Source organism: Panthera tigris, chromosome B3 (genome assembly GCF_018350195.1).
Source record: "Panthera tigris isolate Pti1 chromosome B3, P.tigris_Pti1_mat1.1, whole genome shotgun sequence".
Lineage (NCBI taxonomy): Eukaryota > Metazoa > Chordata > Mammalia > Carnivora > Felidae > Panthera > Panthera tigris.
Genome location: NC_056665.1, coordinates 55,883,451 through 55,904,425, shown reverse-complemented (window position 1 = coordinate 55,904,425; position 20,975 = coordinate 55,883,451). Strand labels below are relative to the sequence as shown.

General features: G+C 41.3%; 1 protein-coding gene across 1 annotated transcript in view; it reads left to right on the top strand.

Annotated features, from left to right (window-relative positions):
- Window positions 1-12,548, top strand: part of SEMA6D (semaphorin 6D) — a 54,876-nt gene extending 42,328 nt beyond the window's left edge. Inside the window, exons 9-20 of the mRNA XM_042988938.1 lie at window positions 541-660; window positions 1,354-1,442; window positions 2,179-2,396; window positions 2,506-2,637; window positions 2,944-3,099; window positions 3,190-3,363; window positions 4,165-4,305; window positions 4,400-4,477; window positions 4,906-5,006; window positions 5,371-5,427; window positions 6,889-7,056; window positions 8,844-12,548. Of these exons, the coding sequence (XP_042844872.1) occupies window positions 541-660; window positions 1,354-1,442; window positions 2,179-2,396; window positions 2,506-2,637; window positions 2,944-3,099; window positions 3,190-3,363; window positions 4,165-4,305; window positions 4,400-4,477; window positions 4,906-5,006; window positions 5,371-5,427; window positions 6,889-7,056; window positions 8,844-10,132 (2,723 nt within the window). The 3' untranslated portion in view covers window positions 10,133-12,548. The remainder of the gene's footprint in view (window positions 1-540; window positions 661-1,353; window positions 1,443-2,178; window positions 2,397-2,505; window positions 2,638-2,943; window positions 3,100-3,189; window positions 3,364-4,164; window positions 4,306-4,399; window positions 4,478-4,905; window positions 5,007-5,370; window positions 5,428-6,888; window positions 7,057-8,843) is intronic.
- The last annotated feature ends 8,427 nt before the right edge of the window (window positions 12,549-20,975 follow it).

Sequence of the window (20,975 nt, the reverse complement as noted above, 5' to 3'; positions counted from 1 at the left end):
GAAAAAAAATTTCCCAAAAACAGGGATTAAAAGTGAACATATAAGGCACCCAGGGGCACCTAGATGGCTCAGTCAGTTAAGCATTCACCTTAAGCTCAGGTCATGATCTCACATTTCCTGGGTTCCAGCCCTCATCAGACTCTAAGCTGATAGCACAGAGCCTGCTTGGATTTCTCTCCCCCTCTCTCTCTGCCGCTCCCCACTTGTGCTGTCTCTGTCTCTCTCAAAATAAGTAAAAAACTTAAAAAAATTATTTTAAACAGTGAACATATTATAAATAGTCTCACACATGGCTCTGTTGTTAACTAGGTCAGTGACCCTGAATAAGTTGCTTAACTTATTGATACTTAGATCCCTCACCTGTAAAATTAGGTAATACCATGGGCCGACTTGTAGCAGGTTGATTATGAGCATCAGATCTAGGTTTATTTGTATACATAGGGATAACAGGTGAAAACACTCCGAAGGAAAGCACTACATAGGATAACACACTACAGGATTAGTATGGTCATCTTACCCAAATTACAACTCTGGTTTCAGATGGGAAGCTATATTCTGCCACGGTGGCTGACTTCTTGGCCAGTGATGCTGTTATTTATCGAAGCATGGGGGATGGATCTGCCCTTCGCACAATAAAATATGATTCCAAATGGATAAAAGGTACCTTTGGAAAGCAGGGTGTGCGAATGCCAAGGGTGGTGGGATGACCAAGTGGGAACAGGAGCCGTGGCATCAGGAGGTTCAGTGCATGACTTTATATTGTTTACAGAGGGCAAGTCCAAGTTGCTTCAGTTGTGAACAGGAGCATTGACAAGGAAAGAGGAGACTAGTAGCCATGTTGGGAAAGTAGATTCATCTACGATTTTATACTAGTGACTTCAAAAAAGAGAGATCTCATTTCTGTGTGCCAAAGTGCCTACCTCTAAGTGCACATATGCTCCTGGTCCACACCCACCTACCTATCCTGCAGAGTTAGTAGTGAGAATCAATTAGTTCATATCTGCAGATCCGTCTTGTTCTCTGGAGTCCAGATATCAAGATTTTTTTATTCTCAGTGTAAGGAGTTTTCTTCCCCAGTTAAATAGGTTAATGAATAAATCTGTTAAAACAAAGACCTTTGCTGTAGTTCAGTTCCTGTAGGCTTTTTACAGTCCATTAGCTGACATTAAAGACTCTGGGTTCCTTGAAGCTTCCACACCCCCATACTGGCACTCCTGGAGCTCACTGGTGTATTGAAATTCACATTGGCTTGTATATAGCCATGCAGTATCTGTCAGTCATGCCTAGCAGTTGGGGTCTTATGCGAATTGGAGTATCCTTTAGAAACCAGTTTGTTTTCAATTTTTCTTTCAGAGCCACATTTTCTTCATGCCATAGAATATGGAAACTATGTGTATTTCTTCTTTCGAGAAATTGCTGTGGAACATAATAATTTAGGCAAGGCAAGTATATGCACTTGACTCATCTTATGGACTTGCCCTGCATGGAATCGAGCCCGCTTCAGTAGAGTTATGCTCTCTGTGTATTTTCCAGCACTCAGTGCATTTAGGGTCAAGTGCAAAGAAGTGAGTTGCTTATCATGAGAATAATTGCTGGAAAACACCTGAACAACGACCAGAGTGAGAACAGCAGCCTTGGGCCTTGAGAAGGTTTCATTTTTTCTGTCACTACAGAGAGTGTTCTTCAGGCACCCTTGAGCTATGGATGCTTCTTTAACACTTTAGAAATCTGTTGGTAGTTTATTCTTTGTCAGAGTCAAAAGACAGAATGGAAAGTAGAGGCCACTTTTCAATTTTGAGTGCTTCAGCAGAAGCCCATGTAATTTGAAAGTATCACAACGTCGTTATGCCAAGTTTAAGGATGGTACATTTCATTAACAATACAAGAAACAGGGTGGGAGGCAAATTGTGGGAATGGTTTGCATTCACTCAGGCATTTCCAGAGCTCGCTTCTTGGGGAGGTTGTTTGGCAGAACAGGGAAATGGCCTTTTTTTTTCCTTACAGGTAAAACTAGTTTTACATTCTAACTGTACAAATCCCTAGAGAGAAGATTGCTAGATTCTTTGCAGCCAGACATATCTTTAGCATTTTTGTGTCCCTCCCTTAAATTGCAGCTTTTTGTTTCCATTCCCCCTCCAAGCTCATAACCCTGTTGCTTTGCTTTTGTCCCTTGGGCAGGCTGTCTATTCCCGTGTGGCCCGCATATGTAAAAATGACATGGGTGGCTCCCAGCGGGTCCTGGAGAAACACTGGACTTCATTTCTGAAGGCTCGGCTTAACTGTTCTGTCCCCGGAGATTCGTTTTTCTACTTTGATGTCCTGCAGTCTATCACAGACATAATACAAATCAATGGCATCCCCACTGTGGTCGGGGTGTTTACCACACAGCTCAACAGGTGAGGACAGATCCCTGGCACTTCAAAAGCTGTTCTGTGCTTGCCTAAGGGACCCAAGAGTGGGCCTATGATTGCCTGATGGTTTTCCTGATGGTTTCCCCCTTTTCAGCATTCCTGGTTCTGCAGTGTGTGCATTTAGCATGGATGACATTGAAAAAGTATTCAAAGGACGGTTTAAAGAACAGAAAACCCCAGATTCTGTTTGGACAGCAGTCCCTGAAGACAAAGTACCAAAGCCAAGGTAAAGAAAAAAGACAGAAAGTGTTTTTGTCTTTAACAAAACCCTCTGGTCACTGGAAGCAGCCATCCTCAGAGAGCAGAGGGGGCCAACCTCCCATGCCAGAATGGGGTCCCTGGGCAGCACTGCAGACAAAGTCAGTAAACATAGCCCTGCAGGGGTGAGTGCAGAGAACCCACTGAGTGCAGGGAGATAGCGATGCTCCTTGGTTTCGCTCATTCTCCTTTCTTCCTTGGCCTCTTCTTTCAGAATGGACACTTATTCCTTAGATAGTTTGTGAGGGGAAAAAACACACTGTTTTCCTTTCAGGCCTGGCTGTTGTGCAAAGCATGGCCTTGCTGAAGCCTATAAAACCTCCATTGATTTCCCTGATGAAACCCTGTCGTTCATCAAATCCCACCCGCTAATGGACTCTGCCGTCCCACCCATCGCCGATGAGCCCTGGTTCACAAAGACTCGGATCAGGTAAGACTGCAGGAAACAGCAGCCCACCACCCTCAAAGCCCCTCTCTTCCTGTCGGCCTCCCCTCTGACTTGGCACACCTCCTCTGGCAGGTACAGACTGACGGCCATTGCTGTTGACCATTCTGCTGGGCCCCACCGGAACTATACAGTCATCTTTGTTGGCTCTGAAGCTGGCGTGGTGCTTAAAGTTTTGGCAAAGACCAGTCCTTTCTCTTTGAATGACAGCGTATTACTGGAAGAGATTGAAGCGTACAACCACGCAAAGTAGGTGTATTTTACGAGAATGCTTTTCAGCACTGCTCAAAGCTTTCCGGTGTGTGTTTCATCCAGCAATTTCCTTTTAGTCCTTGAAATTAGCAGTGGTTTGGCATATTGAGTGTTTTGGGGTTTTTTTCCCCCTCCCTGAAATAAATCCTGTTTGTTGTGCTTCCTGAGTCCACTGGGGCTAAAATGGTGGACAGTTGACGAGTTTAAAATAACTCACCCCATGTTGTTCACCTGTGGGCAATGAGAACATGTTAGCACCACCCCTGACACCTTCAGGTATGTTTCAGGACGTCACCTGCTGCAGACAGTAGGTAGTAAGTATGCACACGTGCACACACACACACGCAATACCACTCTTCCAACCTCGGATATAAAAAAATAATGGCCACTAAAACAAAGAAGAAATAGGTGATGGAAATGGAGCAAAGGAGACTAAAGAGAGACCCAGAAACATCTAGCGCAGCGAAATTTAAGTCCATTGAAACACTGTCCTTTTTCTTCCCTGTAGTCCAACGTGGTCTTCACAAACATAGTTCCCTTCGGTCACCAGAATAAGAAAGTGATCTTAAAAAAACTCTTTGTCCAACCTGAAATTGAACCAACCGTGCAGAGCATCAGAAGTTGAACCACAGATTTATTACTTCCCAAACTCTGTACCTACCTGGTTTGCTACCAGGAATATTCCTTAAGATACCTCAGCTCTTAGTAATTGTACAACCAAACCCCACTTGTCTTGTACATTTCATGTAGCTTTTGATTTACTAAACATATGGCTTCAAAATGCATCCCAAAATATAGGTGTAATGCTGAGAATGAGGAGGACAGAAAGGTCATCTCATTACAGTTGGATAAAGATCATCACGCTGTGTATGTGGCGTTCTCTAGCTGCGTTATTCGCCTCCCCCTCAGTCGCTGTGAGCGTTACGGATCCTGTAAAAAGTAAGCTGAGGGTCTTTACTTACCATGAGTCTTGCAGCATCTTGACCTTCAATGATGAGAAAATCCAAGTTGTGTTCTGTTTGTTTTTATATAGGTCTTGTATTGCATCTCGGGACCCATACTGTGGCTGGTTAAGCCAGGGGGCTTGTGGCAGAGTGACCCCAGGGATGCTGTAAGTGTGTTTTGTTACATTAGCTGAGAGCTTCTGAGAGCTGCCTCTGTCTTCTCTAGGGTCTCTAAAGCTAGAAATGTTAGAAAAATTCCGATAATACTACTTTTGTTTTTTTTCTTCCTTTCTTTTCTTCATTTTCTTTTCTTTCTTTCTTTCTTTCTTTCTTTCTTTCTTTCTTTCTTTCTTTTTTATGGGAGAAATAAACAAGAAAATCGGGAGTTGTAAGAAGGAAGGGAGATTGTAGACAGTAGCCTAAGGGAAATGGATGGAGAGAAAAAACAATTCTCTCCCCTGTCTTAAACATTTTAGTGGCCAGATGTTGAACAGGAATCCTCGTTTTAGCAAGCTGTGTTGAAATGTCCATTTTTTCTTACTAATCAGTCTGTGTTCTTGATTCTGCTCTGGTTGTCACTTGTGTCCCTATGAAGGCTGTTAACCGAAGACTTCTTTGCTTTCCATAACCACAGTGCTGGAGGATATGAACAAGACACAGAATACGGCAACACGGCCCACCTAGGGGACTGCCACGGTAAGACCGGATCTTCCTTTCCCTCCTGGCAATTCTTTTTAACCACATTTGCACGTGAACATTATTTTACAATCAGCCTTTTAATGACTCAGGACACATAACCACATAGCATTTAACTTAAACTTCGCAAAAGCTGAGCTGTTTGGTCATGGGGATACATTAGAGAAGAGTCTTACCTTTTTTTTTTTTTTTTCCTTCACCATTTACAATTTGGTAGAAAATCTAGAGAAAGGTAGTCTAACCAGTAGGTTAATCTTTTTATTTATAGTCTTTTCTTTTGACTTTTTTAGTTAATTGGAATTCATAAATTTTTGCTTTCTTTTGGTTACTTTTTACTGATTACTTGTTCCTTTAATTCTTTTAGAAATTTTGCCTACTTCAACTACACCAGATTACAAAATATTTGGCGGTCCAACATCTGGTTAGTTTTTTTTAATTTTTTTGAATTAACAACCTTTTCTTTCCTTCAGTTCAGCATTTTCAGCCCCTTCTCCCCTCCTTTTGCGCAGTTTGGCAGCCCTTCATGTTTCTGCTTTGACTCATAATCCCACTGATGGTACTGAAAGACTTTTTCTTACTCAGCACTCCACCTCTGTGTAGCATGTTAACAGTTCATCATTGACCAAGGCACATCCCCTATGAAAAATCAAATGGATTCACATAGACTGCATTCCAGCTGCACGCCTGCCCACCCAAGCTTCCTTCTCTCTCACCCTTGTGCATTGTGGATGTTCCCTCTGGCCATCTATATCCAATGGATGGCAGAATTTCATTATTTTCCCCTTCTTTCCTTACCTTTCCTAAGACCTAGTAAACAAATACACATTTCCCCAAAATGTGTATTTATACATTTTAGACATCTTTTTTGAATGGTTTGTGGGGATCCCGGGAATCTTTGAATGTTGTGGTCTCAGTGTTGTGAAAAAGGCTCCTGTTGAAGGAAGCCGGTATCTGATGTATTAAGGTGTTCAACGACCCGCTGTCTGTATCTGTTCTGGAGCCTTCGTCTGTGACCATCGTGCCACTCTGAACGGGGGTCTCCAGAGTTTTAATCTAAAACCGTATGCTTACATTCTGAGGGCAAAGCTACTTTGTGGAAATCAGTAACACACGTGCTAAGAGGTTAAGTTCCTTCTGGTCCGATTGCTGCTTCCAAAACTCACAGCAGTTTCATTCTTCAGAAGGGAGAAAAGGATGGCAGGTCTTATGTATCAGAACATCCTTATCTGGCTTATGAATGCCATTTCTTTTGCATGAGTTGCTGCTAATTCTTTGGAATAAATTCCCCGAGCATTTTGAAGGGTACAGGCAAGGTTCATCCGTGCTTCGGTGCTTTACCATGGATGGTGTGAGGCCTCAGTGCACAGATGGATGGGGAGTCCGTGGTAAAGCAGAGCAACCTGCTTTATCAGGTCAAAACCCAAGTGTTGACACGGACATAACCAGGTGTTTCCTGATGGAGTTACACTGTAGGTTCCCCAGTGAAGGATACATCTCTAACAGTCCATGGAAATGCTTTTAAACATATACACAAAAAGAAAGGAAATGATGCTGTCTCACAAAATGACGAGAAAAAAGCAATTAATCTCTGGGATTTGTGTTACCCATTCCATGAGGGTCATTAATCACCTGAGGGGCTTCGGTAGGAGTGTTTTGAATGTCTTTAATTTTGAAATCTGCTTAATACGTCTCTTTTGTTCATTTTTAGTTTTTTCTTTTCCCTTGCAAGAAAGCAATTTGGTGTAGTCTCTTTGGATGTGTTTTTATGAAATCATAGAATAGGATTTCTCATAAAATTGACTTAAACTTTACTTAAAAATGCAACAGACCAGTCAGAAAAAAAAATCTACCCACGTTAATAAAAATCTGTTTGCCACCACAGACATGGAGGTATCTTCATCATCTGTTACCACAATGGCAAGTATCCCAGAAATTACACCTAAAGTGATTGATACCTGGAGACCTAAACTGACGAGCTCCCGGAAATTTGTAGTTCAAGATGACCCAAACACTTCTGATTTTACTGATCCTTTATCAGGTATCCCAAAGGGTAAGGCCTCACCAGGGAACTCATCTCTCGCTGAGTGGAAACCTGATTCCTGATATCTCTGAGGAGCTAGTGGACTTAGGGTTTCCCAGAGGTGAACCAAAACAGAGCCCTGCTGTTGTTCACGCCACCTCCGCTGGCTGCCTCACTCTGCTTTCTGTGCTTGTATCGGAGTGCATTCCTTCACAGATGAAAGAGGTGGGAAGCTGTGAAAGAAAGAGGTGATGACGTAGCCACTCAGACAATCTCATCTGTGTTGGTTTCTGCCCGAAGACACTGAGAGTCTGCTCAATGGCAGAGAATTTCCAGGGCCACCCCAACAACATCAAAACACAAAACTCATTAATTGCAAATATCCTGATATCAGATGTTTTGTCTAAAAGCCTTTCCCAGCCTTCTGTTTAACTTCAATTCCGAATGCAATATGAAAAGGATATATGAGGTGCTAGTAAGTTGCTTGAATGTCACAAGCAATAAAACATAACAGAGCACTTATCCCTAACTATCATTTTCTGCCCTTAATAGAAGCAGTTATACAACAGTTGCCTGGATGAGGTAGCTTATTAGACATCTTACTCTGGGGGAAAAAAAAATCTATTCTTTGGTGCTTAGTAAACTATGGTATCAGGTTTCCAATCAGTTTTTATGCCAGTGCATTGTCATTTATGATTTACATCTGTTGATTTGGGTTTTATATGTTTCCATTGTAAGCAATTTTATAATCATTCTTTCTGTTTTGTTTTCCTTAGTAATATCATTTCTTTCTGCTTTTCCTTCTTTGTCTTTTCCAATGACACTGAATGCCATAATCCCGAACAGTGATTAAAAACAACTAATGACCAAAGGCCTTAGTACTAACCTAAAACAACAGAATCTTCAGAATTCTTCTGACTTACCTTATACTGGGATAACTGTGCTTATGGCATGTAACAGACTTGGATACCTCTTAAACTAACATTTCTTTGATTGACTGTTAGATGTCTGTGGTTGCATTGAAAATCCCAATAATTATAAACTAATTCACTCTTCGTCTGGTCTAACTTAAATATTTCTTAAATAGCTCAAGACAATTGGATAATATTACTTAACTGATACATATTAAACTTCTTTAGACTGTCTGGATTTCTTTCATAGCAGGCAATTCAAGAGTACTTCACCTGAAGGTGGAATGAAAAAAATTAGCAAAGTAAACATGAAAGTCCGTATTTGTAGCTAACAGTGACCAAGCAGGTGCTTTTAGTTTGTGAACCAATTGTGTGTCTTTATTCTAGTTAAGATTGCATAAGTTTATCTGCTTAATTATTTTAGCATAATGGACATTCATGCCAATCCATACGTTTTCCTAATTCCAGCAGTTGCCCTTTAATCCTGATTTATGAATTAGGAGAAAATCATGAGACAAAACATTTCTTGAATTTAAAGTTGGCCATTTAGAAAATACCTACTTTCTAACTCTTAATTTTTAGGCAAAAAAACAAAAACAAAAAACCTTGGAGTTTTGGATGTTAGATAACAACTACTTACAAGAGATTTTGGGGGGAAAGACAGGCACGTAGGAATCAGTGGGAGATCAGAGTTATCCTGGCATTTGCAGCAATCCTATATGTCTCTGGGGATCTGATCGCGATTAAAGAAAAATGTGTAGGTGGACTTTTAGAGTCTCCCTGACCCTCCAAGCTAAGCATATGGACCATGTGAAGGTGGTGCTGGCTCACAGGAAGCCATTTGCTGGCTGATACTGTCTGAAAGAAGCACCTCACTCAGACTTTTTTCCTGTGTATCTGTTGCAGGTGTACGATGGGAAGTCCAGTCTGGAGAGTCCAACCAGATGGTCCACATGAATGTCCTCATCACCTGTGTCTTTGCCGCTTTTGTTTTGGGTGCGTTCATTGCCGGGGTGGCAGTATACTGCTATCGCGACATGTTCGTTCGGAAAAACAGAAAGATTCATAAAGATGCAGAATCTGCCCAGTCGTGCACAGACTCCAGTGGAAGCTTTGCCAAACTGAATGGTCTCTTTGACAGCCCAGTCAAGGAATATCAACAGAATATTGATTCTCCCAAATTGTATAGTAACCTGTTGACCAGTCGGAAAGAGCTGCCACCCAGTGGAGATACCAAATCCATGGTAATGGACCATCGGGGCCAACCTCCCGAACTGGCTGCTCTCCCCACGCCTGAGTCTACACCTGTGCTTCACCAGAAGACCCTGCAGGCCATGAAGAGCCACTCAGACAAGGCCCACGGCCATGGGGCTTCAAGGAAAGAAACCCCCCAGTTTTTTCCTTCTAGTCCACCACCCCATTCCCCATTAAGTCATGGGCATATCCCCAGTGCCATTGTTCTTCCTAATGCCACTCATGACTACAACACGTCTTTCTCAAACTCCAATGCTCACAAAGCTGAAAAGAAGCTTCAGAACATTGACCACCCACTTACAAAGTCATCCAGCAAAAGAGATCACCGGCGTTCTGTGGATTCCAGAAATACCCTCAATGATCTCCTGAAGCATCTAAATGACCCAAATAGCAACCCCAAAGCCATCATGGGAGACATCCAGATGGCCCACCAGACCCTAATGCTGGATCCTGTGGGACCTATGTCAGAGGTCCCACCCAAGGTCCCTAACCGGGAAGCATCGCTGTACTCTCCTCCTTCAACTCTCCCCAGAAACAGCCCAACCAAGCGAGTGGATGTCCCCACCACTCCTGGAGTCCCAATGACTTCTCTGGAAAGACAAAGGGGTTATCACAAAAATTCCTCCCAGAGGCACTCTATATCTGCTATGCCTAAAAACTTAAACTCACCAAATGGTGTTTTGTTATCTAGACAGCCGAGTATGAACCGTGGAGGGTACCTGCCCACCTCCACAGGGGCAAAGGTGGACTATATTCAGGGAACACCAGTGAGTGTTCATCTGCAGCCTTCCCTCTCCAGACAGAGCAGCTATACCAGTAATGGCACCCTTCCTAGGACGGGACTAAAGAGGACACCGTCCTTAAAACCTGATGTGCCACCAAAGCCTTCCTTTGTTCCTCAAACCACATCTGTCAGACCACTGAACAAATACACTTACTAGGCCTCAAGTGTGTGCTATTCTCCGTGTGGCTTTATCCTGTCCATGTTGTTGAGAGGATGATGTTGTAAGGGTACCTTAAGACAAGAGACTCCCTTGTATTTTAAGAGAACCAAGTGGCCAAAGAAACTCTTTCTAACTTTGGCAACATCAGAACTTGCCACATGTAGCTACTACAGCAAAGCTTCTGTGTACTTGCCTGAAAACAAAGGAAGGTGCTGGTCATTCCATTTCTTTTGTTTGAAGCTAAAGAGATGTGTAGCACCCAGGGGGCTACCTTACCAGTATAGAGAGCTGATACAGTACTCAGAAGAGTCTGTAAGCAAATACTTGAAAATGGGTTCAACTTAGACTACCATGATGTGTGGTCTTCCCATTAAATGTGAACATTTTAATTGTATGCATTCACCTTGCCTCTTGCACAAATGTCAAAAAACAATGGTAATGTCTCAAAGAAATGAACTTGTAGATTACCAAACAATTTGCTAAAACTCCAGTCTTTGACCCAAACTGTAGCATTTTTTTCAAAGGGTGGCATTTTTTTTCATGCCACCAATGGACTGTGTTGCCTGTGTGTGTGTGTGTGTGTGTGTGTGTGTGTGCGTGTGTGCGTGTGTGTGTTCTGTACCCATGAGGATTTGTTCTGGTGCCCATTGCATCTTTTTGTGCTATGGACTTGTTTACATTGCGCATGACTGAACAAGAGACAATAACTTCTTCCCACAGCAGTCCATTGGGTTCAGCTTTGAGAAAGAAATAAAATCAAGGCTGATCTGACCATCAAAATGATTAACTTGACTTACATGGTCCCCAATGCCAGAATGTAAGAGTTCTAAGTAATTTTGTGCTGCTATTCATTAAAACTTCTATTACAGTCTTGCCAGCTTAAGGAGATAGAGATGTTAAGAGGGATCCTTCATTTATCCACCAGTATTCAGTAGTAAAATTTACCTGTCCACTGTGAATCCAAGCCTGACTCACTGTATTTAACCTTGGACACACTAATAAGGTTTTATTTTGATGTTGTTTGGTTTCTCCCATGTAGTACAATTTCTCTTCCTTTAACTCCTCCTACCCCCAAGATAAATGAACAAAACAGAAGACAGAGGAAGGAAGTATGAAAGCGATTATAATTGGCCTAACAGAGAGTGTCTATGAAAGCCGAACAGTGGTGCAATCATGTTGTCTATGTTGTGTTAATATGAGAGTTTTCTTTGAAGTCATGCAGGTAATGACAATATACTGTAAATATTACATGTGAGTTTACCTGAATCTGTGCATTTTGTGCCTTATTCATGAGAATGATAGAAGTACTAAAATATGTCAAGTGTTTTCAGTAGAGCACATCATTTGCCGAGTGCCAGTTGTAAATGTTTTTCAACCAGCACCTGAAAAGACTTTTAAAAAATCGTTAAAACAACCTAGAACAATTAATTGTGAAACAATCCACTCAAATAGCAGCATTACATCCTTTGCCATGATAAACATTCCACTCCTGCTTTCCTAAGGATGAAACAGTGATAATGTGAAGTCAAATGAGGTTTCTCGGGTAATGTGACACCTGTGGAAACCATAGAGTCATTTATTGGTAGTTTTGCAGAAGCCACTTACAGCTGATGATGTGTAACCCTGATGCAGTTAATATGCTGCACACCACACCATGGTTTATTGAACCTAATCTAGAAAGTATCCAGGCAGAGGAATGCTCCTGACTTAAGTCAGACAAATAAGTTCAACCGATTTCTTGGGATAACACTGATGATACATATGACTTGGGGGAGGATGGGTTGCAGAAGACCAGAGCATTTTTATACAGATTGTAGAATACTGATAGAGTTATTCTTTTCCTTTGAGAATATTGCTTTCTAAAGAATGTGATTCCCTGAGATCTGTGGAAGCTCAAAATCTAGAACTTCTGTTCTCGAAACACTTCAGCTTTGCAACTAAAATGTTACAGATTAATCGTAAATTAAACCAACCAACGGTAAACACTACTCAGTCCACCGCCAACAAATGCGTTTGAGTTCACCTTACTGATATTAATCCCGGCGTGCAGAAAACGGAACAGTAACTCTATGTGAACCCAGATAACATTTTGTAACATTGTGCTGCCTTGTAGTTTGTAATGTGAGTTCGATCAGTATTTATGTTGAAATTTCTAACATAAAATCTAGTCTCTATCCTGTTAATTTAATTTTTAAATGCTTTATCCATTTGTGCAAAGGTAAACACAGATTGTATCTTTTTTAATGGTACGGCATAAAAAGTAACCCTAAAGTGAAGTGGCTCTATACTGTTTTATAGAGTACTTTAACATGTATAGATATCTTGTAAACTTGTATTGTGGATGTGTAAATAATATGTACTTTGGGTTTTTAACACCGCATGTAAAGTCAAAATAAAATATACAAATCATTACACCCTGCCTCTTGGTATTGAAGAGATTTATGACTTAACCATGTTTTAAAAATATTTTATAGTCCATCAGCACCAGTGAGAGTTTCTTTTAAAATGTACCAGAATATTCTTATCTGCAATGTTTGCTATTTGGTAATGGTTATACCACCATTCTCTTTGTGGAAAGCTGATACTGAAAAACTGAGACACGAGTCAGAAAACCAGATGAATTATGCTGATCAGCAGTCAAATGCGTGAGGCAGGCGTACCAGTGACTCACCTTGTCCGCGTATCTAGTTCAGCAGACATTTTTTAAATCCGTGATTTGTATTCCCCCATGAAAATTTTAATGTCATTTTAGTCCAGAATCATAGCTGACAAACCAGGTTCCTGTGAACATTTCTTGCTGTTTGGTATCTGGCATTTCTCGATTCCATTGTTTTCATTGAATAGAACATATTAAGAGGTACATTCCCCCCGTACTGAAATGGAAGATAAAATTACGATTCCATTTGCTCCTTCGCTTGGCATGGAATGAGTTGGCAGCCGCTGTCATGGCCTCTTGTGGGTGTTGAATGTGTCGCGAAATTTCTGGGAGAGACGATGAGCGTGTTTGTAGCAGCCTCTGTGCTCTGGCTTCCAGCTGCTGCTCCTGACCGAAGCCCATGTCTGCCTCCTCCCAGGCCAGGTTTTCTCCAAGAGCCCCAGCAGTATTTCTACACATTCCTGCTGGGGACTTGCTCTCTTTCATGATGTCCTTTAATTTGGGGGCTGTATTTCAACATTAGTTCAGTGTATCAGGGGTCGTTTTTCACTCCCATCATGGCACACTGTCATCTAAAGATGTGAGGAAGGGTATGCAAGGATCCTATCATGACAGGTAAAGTACGTGGGATGGCGATTTGCCCCTTTTTACAGCTGGTAGGCAGCAAGGCAGTGCCACCGGTCATGGAGCCCGACTTGGCACCCTGAACCCTGCCTTACCGTTGCAGGCAGTCTGGGTCAACCTGGACCCTCAGGGTGTGGTGCTGGAGAAGAAGGTGGAAGGTGTTTTCCTATCCCACTTACTTGCAGAAGTGGATTTGTAGCTCAGCTCTTGGACAAATGAAGGAAGGTAGAGACAAGGGAACTGTGTCTTCAACCTTGTTTCTTCCGGGGATTCTTAAGCATTGGACTCCCTTTTCATTCACATTGCCTGTTTCTATTAAATTGATGTTTATTAGACCTTTTGGTCATCATGCTGTTTTCCTGGGTTCAGTGATTTTTTTTTTTTTCCTTCTAGAAAGTGCATCTTTCTCCTCTCCCTTTATAGCAGATCTTTTTGGACCTTTTGCAGTCATGGATATCTTTGATAATTTAATGAATACTATAGACTGGGAGCTGATTTTCACTTGCCTTTTCGGGGGATTTACGGGCCCCTAAAACCACACCTATTAAACCTCAAGGTAAATGCTTAGATGCCATTTTAGAGAAGTGGGATTAGAGAACTTGGAGCTTTTCATAAGTAAGACCTAGTAAAGGAACGCTCAAAAATTTAACTAACCAGGACAGACCACCTGTACTCTGGTTCCAGAAATCCCATTGATTGGCATTTAGGTTACTCTGGGAAATGGCGGTTTTGAAGGCAAGTGGCGTACTTGAGAATGCCTGTATGGGCTAAGAAGAAAGAGTGTCTCCCAGCCACGTGTCTCCCATAGTGGGCCTTGTGTGGCCTAGGTGCTGGCCAGGTGCCAGGAGGACTCGTCTTCCTGCCATCTGAGAGTGGCCATCTTTCTGCGTTTCCCTCCCAGCTCATCATCTTCATCCCCTTGGTCAGAGCAGGGCGACAAAGGAGGTACCCAAAATAACTCTGGCTCCACATGTGGGAGCTGGGTTCTAATTCTGACTCCGTCACTCAGCAAGTAACTTTGTGGCACTGCACTGCTCTCGATTTCAGTTTTCTCATTTTTGAAAGGAGATGGCTCAGAATCCATTTTGTTGACAGTTCCGTGATATCTGTCAACGCTACAATTCCATTACGTACTTTATGAATGCCATGCTTAAATATTACTCTTTCAATAGCTTGGTTTGTAGGCTTTTTATGGGTGTGTGAGGTCTGTTCCCTGTTAGATGTGAGATATATGTGAGATTAGCAATAAAATAAGGCATGATAAACAATGCACTTTAAGCCATTTAGCTCCGGTCTATATTTGATGTTTACCCTTTTTGCATATATAACATGCAAAACACTTAAATCTCTGCCAGTGTTGCATTCTTTATCAAATAGATGTGATACCATAAACAAGAAGGAAATGGGCCTATAATAAAATCAATCTTTAATTCACAGAGGAATGGGGGAGGTGAGAGGAATGGGGGGGGCAGTCAAATCCTGGATATTCAGACCATGAATCAATTGGGATTCACACATAAAAGAAAATAGAATATTTCTAGTCCCTGGCCTGTGATATAATTCTTTTTTAAAATTAAATATTGATTAATGGTTGATAAATCTCTTTGTAATATGCCCTTTGGTTTATCTTACCCTCTTACACTGAATGAAGGAAATTATGAAAACATGGCATTCGTTGCCTATGCACTGTTGCTTAGGAGTTTTCTTCATTTGTATGAGATGGAACCACGTGATGCTACTGTAAATATGGACTTGAGGCTAGTTAGCGTAGTGGTGAGAGGACAGATTTGTCAGTGTCAAGAAGCACTGTCCAGTGGAACCTTCTGTACCGGTAGAGATGTTCCGTATATGTGCTGTCCACTATTGTAGCCACTGGCATGCAGTGTATGGCTTCTGAGCATGTGGAATATAGCCAGTGCCATTGAGATGCTATATTGGACAGCACTGGTCCAGAAAGCCACTGCTTCTGCTGCCACAACTGTCAGAGGTCAGACTGCTGCTCTGAATACAGCAATTCCAAGGGGTATTGGACTCTGATTAAAAGGTAAGATACACATTGTGCCTTTTGTATATTGACCCTTGTCCTTCCCAGTGATCTGGGCTCACAATTAATCACCCAATCACAGATCTAGTTTGAGGATGTGGTGTTTGTTTTTCTTTTTTCTTATTTAGAAACTGCGGTGAGCCCATCCATTGGTACCTGCGAGATTCAGCAGGTTGGGAGGACAGACTTCTCTTGGTTTTTCTGAGTGCTCTTGAGCCCTATGCAGTTGAAACAGGACAAGATTTGTCATTCCCATTTTCAAGGCATAGAAGTTGAGGTCAACGGGGCTGACAACTATGGAAACATAGATGACAGCCGATTCACAAATCAGGGCTAATTCACATGTTCTCAGACTCATGCCCTGTGCATAAACCAAAACACCCTTCACGAAAGGGCTGACAGGGAATATCAGTGTTCAATCAGGAAGGATGGCCTCTCTCCAACACTTCATGCATAGTGAGGCGAAACAAAAAAGGTAGGATAATTACAGTATCCAGGAGTACGTGCCAAGTATCCAGTGAAAAATGAAACATTCAGTGAATCAGTCACATGCTGGGCCATCTTAATGAACACGCCAAGTCAATTATTTGGAAAAAAATCCATGGATTGAGTTGACACAGTGTAGGCTGAAAGCAACCAAAGAGGATGAGTGCAGAGCTGTTGAAAGAAACCAACCTGATGTGTCCAAGTTGTACCCATCTAAGTCTCTGGGCATCCTGCCAGATCGACATCTGTGCACTGTCGGTGTCTCAGGGGAGCATTCATTTTATTTCTTATTTTGGAATTTCTTCATATTGAGCTGGGGTTACATGTTGGGAGTTAAATACGGTTGTAATTTTTTGACTGCTTCTTCTAGTTGGGGAGCTAGAGCAGTGAGATGAAGGAGAAGGTTTCCTGATGACCTGAGCTGCCTGGCCTCCATGAGGCACAGAGTAAGCACACAGAAAATGTCTGTTGAAGGACCAAATTTAATGATGACTCCAGAGTTTATCCTGTCAGGTAGCACAGCCTCGCCGGACATTTGCAACTGTTAGTGCTAATAAGCACAGTAGAAGCATATTACCCACCCCCCCTTAGAATTTGTAAAATCGGGTTCCCAAATAAAAGGATTATAGAATTCTTTAAACATTCTGGGAAAGGAGCATTCCATGGGTTTTGGGAAGTGGAACCCACGGAGTACTTTCACAGATGTGAAAGCCTCCAGTGCTAGTGAACATTTGGAATTTCAGTCAGGCTCCAAAGCTCAATAACATCTCAGGGTGAAAAATAGGACCATTTGCTGGCCCAGGCAACTGGATGTTTGTTGGTCTTTATGTAACTGCAGCAACTCATAAAATTAAAGTCAAAACTTTAGATTCAACATGACTTGATGATGGTCTCTTCAGTTAAGGCTGCCCCTTCATTAACTCCATCTGATTGCCAGGATTTACTCAGAGATTATTTCCAATTACCTTTGCAACCCACCTCCAGAGAGGTATAAACAGTTGAACTCTTGATGTTTGCTTAATTTACATAAATATTTATTAGAAATCTATTCAATGAAAATAGCAAAATGCCAAACTGAAGAATGCAATAGCATTCAAATCATTTTACATATAGAAAGGAGTCTAGAAAGGAACATACATGGGGCACCTGTATGGCTGGTGGCTCACATGTGGCTCAGTCGGTTAAGCATCCGACTTAGGCTCAAGGTCATGATCTTGCGTTTCGTGGGTTCAAGCCCCGTGTCAAGCTCTGTGCTGACAGCTAGGAGCCTGGAGCCTGTTTCTAATTCTGTGTCTCCCTTTCTCTCTACCCCTGCCCCACTCACGTGTTCTCTCTCTCACTCTCTCTCCAAACTAAATAAACATTTAAAAAAAAGAAAAGAAAAAGAAAAAGAAACAGAGGTGCCTGGGTGGCTCAGTCGGTTAAACATCCGATTTCAGCTTAGGTCATGATATCACAGTTCATGAGTTTGAGCCTGTCATCCAGCTCTGTCCTGGTGGCTCAGAGCATGGAGCCCGTTTAGAGCCAATTCTGTGTCTCCCTCTCTCTCTGCCCCTGCCCTCTTGCTCATGTTCTCTCTCTCTCTCTCTCTCAAAAATAAACATTTAAATAAATAAACAAACAAATAAGAAACATACAAAAATATTGAAAACTGGTTATAATCAGTAAAATTGACATATCTTTTTTTGAAATGTAGCTTCACTCAAACATATATTTTGCAAAAGTTTCTTTAAGTTTGATTCTAAGCAAGAAAAAACCTTGGAAACAGACTCTGGCTTTGCTTGTTTATCTGGTCTCAAGAAAGGATGAAGTCTATTGGTGGCCAAAACCAAACTCCTAGAAGGTATAATTTAGCTACAAGGGAGAGGTCTGTGATCTCCTTTGGTTTCTAAAGTGTCTACACAGTATTTCTTTTTTAGTTGGAGATGCTAAGACTGAACTGATGAAATATGGAAACTTTGAAAATACTGAAAGGCGGAAGGAAAAGAGGCTTCCAAGGGACAGAACCATGACTGCGACAGATTAGCTGGGGCAGCAGTGGCTGAGCAGGCTGAGAGGAACCCAGAGTGGAGAAGCTGAGTCAGCTTCAAAGAGCAAGGACACAAAACCCTGTAAAGCCCCATTTTCTCCTTTGTCTTCTTGTCCCTGGCCTCCAGGATAACAAAAACAAGGAAGCTGATGAATGGAGAGCAGGTAGCTCTGAGGACAATGAGACTGTTATAATACTGATAACTTGTGAAAATACGAAATAATTAGTAGAGCAAAATCCTCTCCTCTGTGGCTATCAGGAAAGCCACACCCCCTTCCAAAAGTCCCTGAGTTTCCTCCCCTCCACCTACTTCTTAAAAAATGAATTTTAGGGGCGCCTGGGTGTCTCAGTCAGTGAAGCACTCGACTTCAGCTCAGGTCATCATCTCACGGTTCTTGGGTTCGAGCCCCGAGTCAGGCTCTGTGCTCACAGCCCAGAACCCGGAGCCCGCCTGGATTCTGTGTCTCCCTCTCTCTCTGCCCCTCCCCCACTTACACCCTGTCTCTCTCTTTCTCAAAAATAAATAAACATTTAAAAATAAATAAATTTTAGAGCACCTGACCGGCTCTGTTGGAGGAGTGTGAAACTCGTGACCCCAGGTGTCATGGGTTAAAGTCTCACACTGGGTGTAGAGATTCCTTAAATAAATAAAACTTTGAAAAAGGACTCAATTTTCTCAATTTAACAGGCTCTCCCTTTGAAGAAGGGCTTTGCTCTTCCTATCTATTGAAGCAGTGGACCACAGAGATTAAAGGTGTTTGGATCATCTTAACCAGGATAGCCAGCCAAAGTGGAATTCAGGAGCCTAGCTGTATGTAGTCATATTTTTTCTTTTTTTTTTCATTGAAGAATAATTAACATACAGTGTTACATTAGTTTCAAGCGTATTATATAATGATTCAATAATTTTATAGGTTACTCAGTGCTCCTCATGATAAATGTACACAATCCCCTTCACCTATTTCACCCATCCCCCCATTTACCTTCGCTTTGGAGGCCACTAGTTTGTTCTCTGTATTCAAGAGTCTGGTTTGTTTGTCTCTTTTATCATTCATTTATTTGTGTGTTTTTTTTTCTTAAATTCCACATATGAGTGAAATCATATAGTATTTGTCTTTTTCTGACTTATTTCACTTAGCATAATACTCTCTAGCCCCATCCATATTGCCCCAAATGGCAAGATTTCATTCTTTTTCATGGCTGAGCAATATTCCTATATATATATATATATATATATATATATATATGCCACTATTTCTTTATCCATTCATCTATCCATAGACACTTTGGTTGCTTCCATATCTTGGCTATTGTAAATAATGCTACAATAAACATAAGGGTGAATATGTCTTTTCAAAGTAGTGTTTTCAATTTTTTCTTTTTTTTTGGTGGGGGTAAATACCTAGCAGTTGAATTACTGAATCATATGATAATTCTATTTTTAATTTTTTAAGGAGCCTCCATATTGCTTTCTTCAGTGGTTGCACCAGCTTGCATTCCTACCAACAGTGCACAGCCTTACCAGCACTTGTGTTTTCTTGTCTTTTTGATTCTAGCCATTCTGGCAGGTGTAAGGTGATATCTCATTGTGCTTTTGATTTGCATTTCCCTGTTGCTAAGTGATTTGTATTATATTTTTTCATTGGTATTTCCTCTGTTCTAACTTGCATCAAGATTGTCAATTACCAAGACAATTCAATTTCTTTTTCTCTGAAAATAAGCTTGGGATATAAAAGGAAGAATGCAGCCACTGTAAAGAAAATTACCCTCTGTATGAAAAACATTTTAATTAGTCACATAACTGGACTTGTCTCTTGGTTTTAGACTGGTCACCTACTACCAGGGAATTAAGAGATCTCTCTCAAGAGAGTACTTTTCCCATATTTACATATGAAATCACCCCAACAGAATAATTTTAATTTCTCAATCCCCAATACCGAAAAATAGTTGGCCTGGGTACACTAAAGACACATCAGTTACAACTTTTCTAGACCCCTGCTGCTCTTGGATCATTCATGTTTGATTAAAATCTGGTCAGATTCTAATACGACAAAGCCCTGTGCCTGAACTGAAGGTGGCCAGGAATCCCAATTTTGTTGGAATCTTTTTTGAATGTGTTATGTCTTTTCCACTGATCGGGTCTTTTGCTTCTTTTCTTCTCTTCTCAGACACTGTATATTGAGGGAGTGGTTTGGAAGAAACATATCATTCAGGCTAACTGTGTTTGACAGAAATCTATAACATAACTCCTATATAAATGTTTCTAACAACTGTTTGGTTTTGTTCACATCTAACTAAAAAATAACTGAAAACCCATAGCTCCTAAAAACAAATAACAGTAAAACAAAACAAAAACCCTTGGCAGAACAGTTGAATTTTAGAGCTTTGTGAAGAAACTCTCCTTTGGAATAAACATGGGAAAAGAAGGAAAAGGGTCTGAAAGAACAAATTCCTTTCCAGCCTGCAATAGGAAACTTCAACCATTTGGGCAGCAAAAGTCATGGGAAAATGTGGCATGTTTAGAAATGCAAAAATTCATCCCAAGTTCTTATATTCCCCTAGGAGAGAATGTAGCTTCTAGAAGCTTAGGATGGACAAAATTGATGGCAGGAGACCCAGAAAACTTCTCTGCATGTGAGCAGTTAGTCAGATGAAGTTAGTTAATGAGAGCCAGTTGAAGCTAGAGGAATACATCGAGGACCCTTGGCTTCATAATACTGTTGCCCTGACATCCCAAACAACAAAGTAGGAGTTAGGCTAGAGAGCTCCATACTCAGTCTTAATTGGGCTCTTTGATAAAAGCTGAAGGAAGTGGAGAGTTGAATCAGAGGAAACAGGGAAAAGTTGAGAACTAATGGGTAACATTTAGAGATTAGAAAGCAAGATACCTAAGTGTATATACTTGACTTGAAAAAATTGCCATAAGGTGCTACATGATCCTATTGTGTTAAATAAATGACACCCCCCCACCTCCATCACATAACTATATGCATTTTTTTAT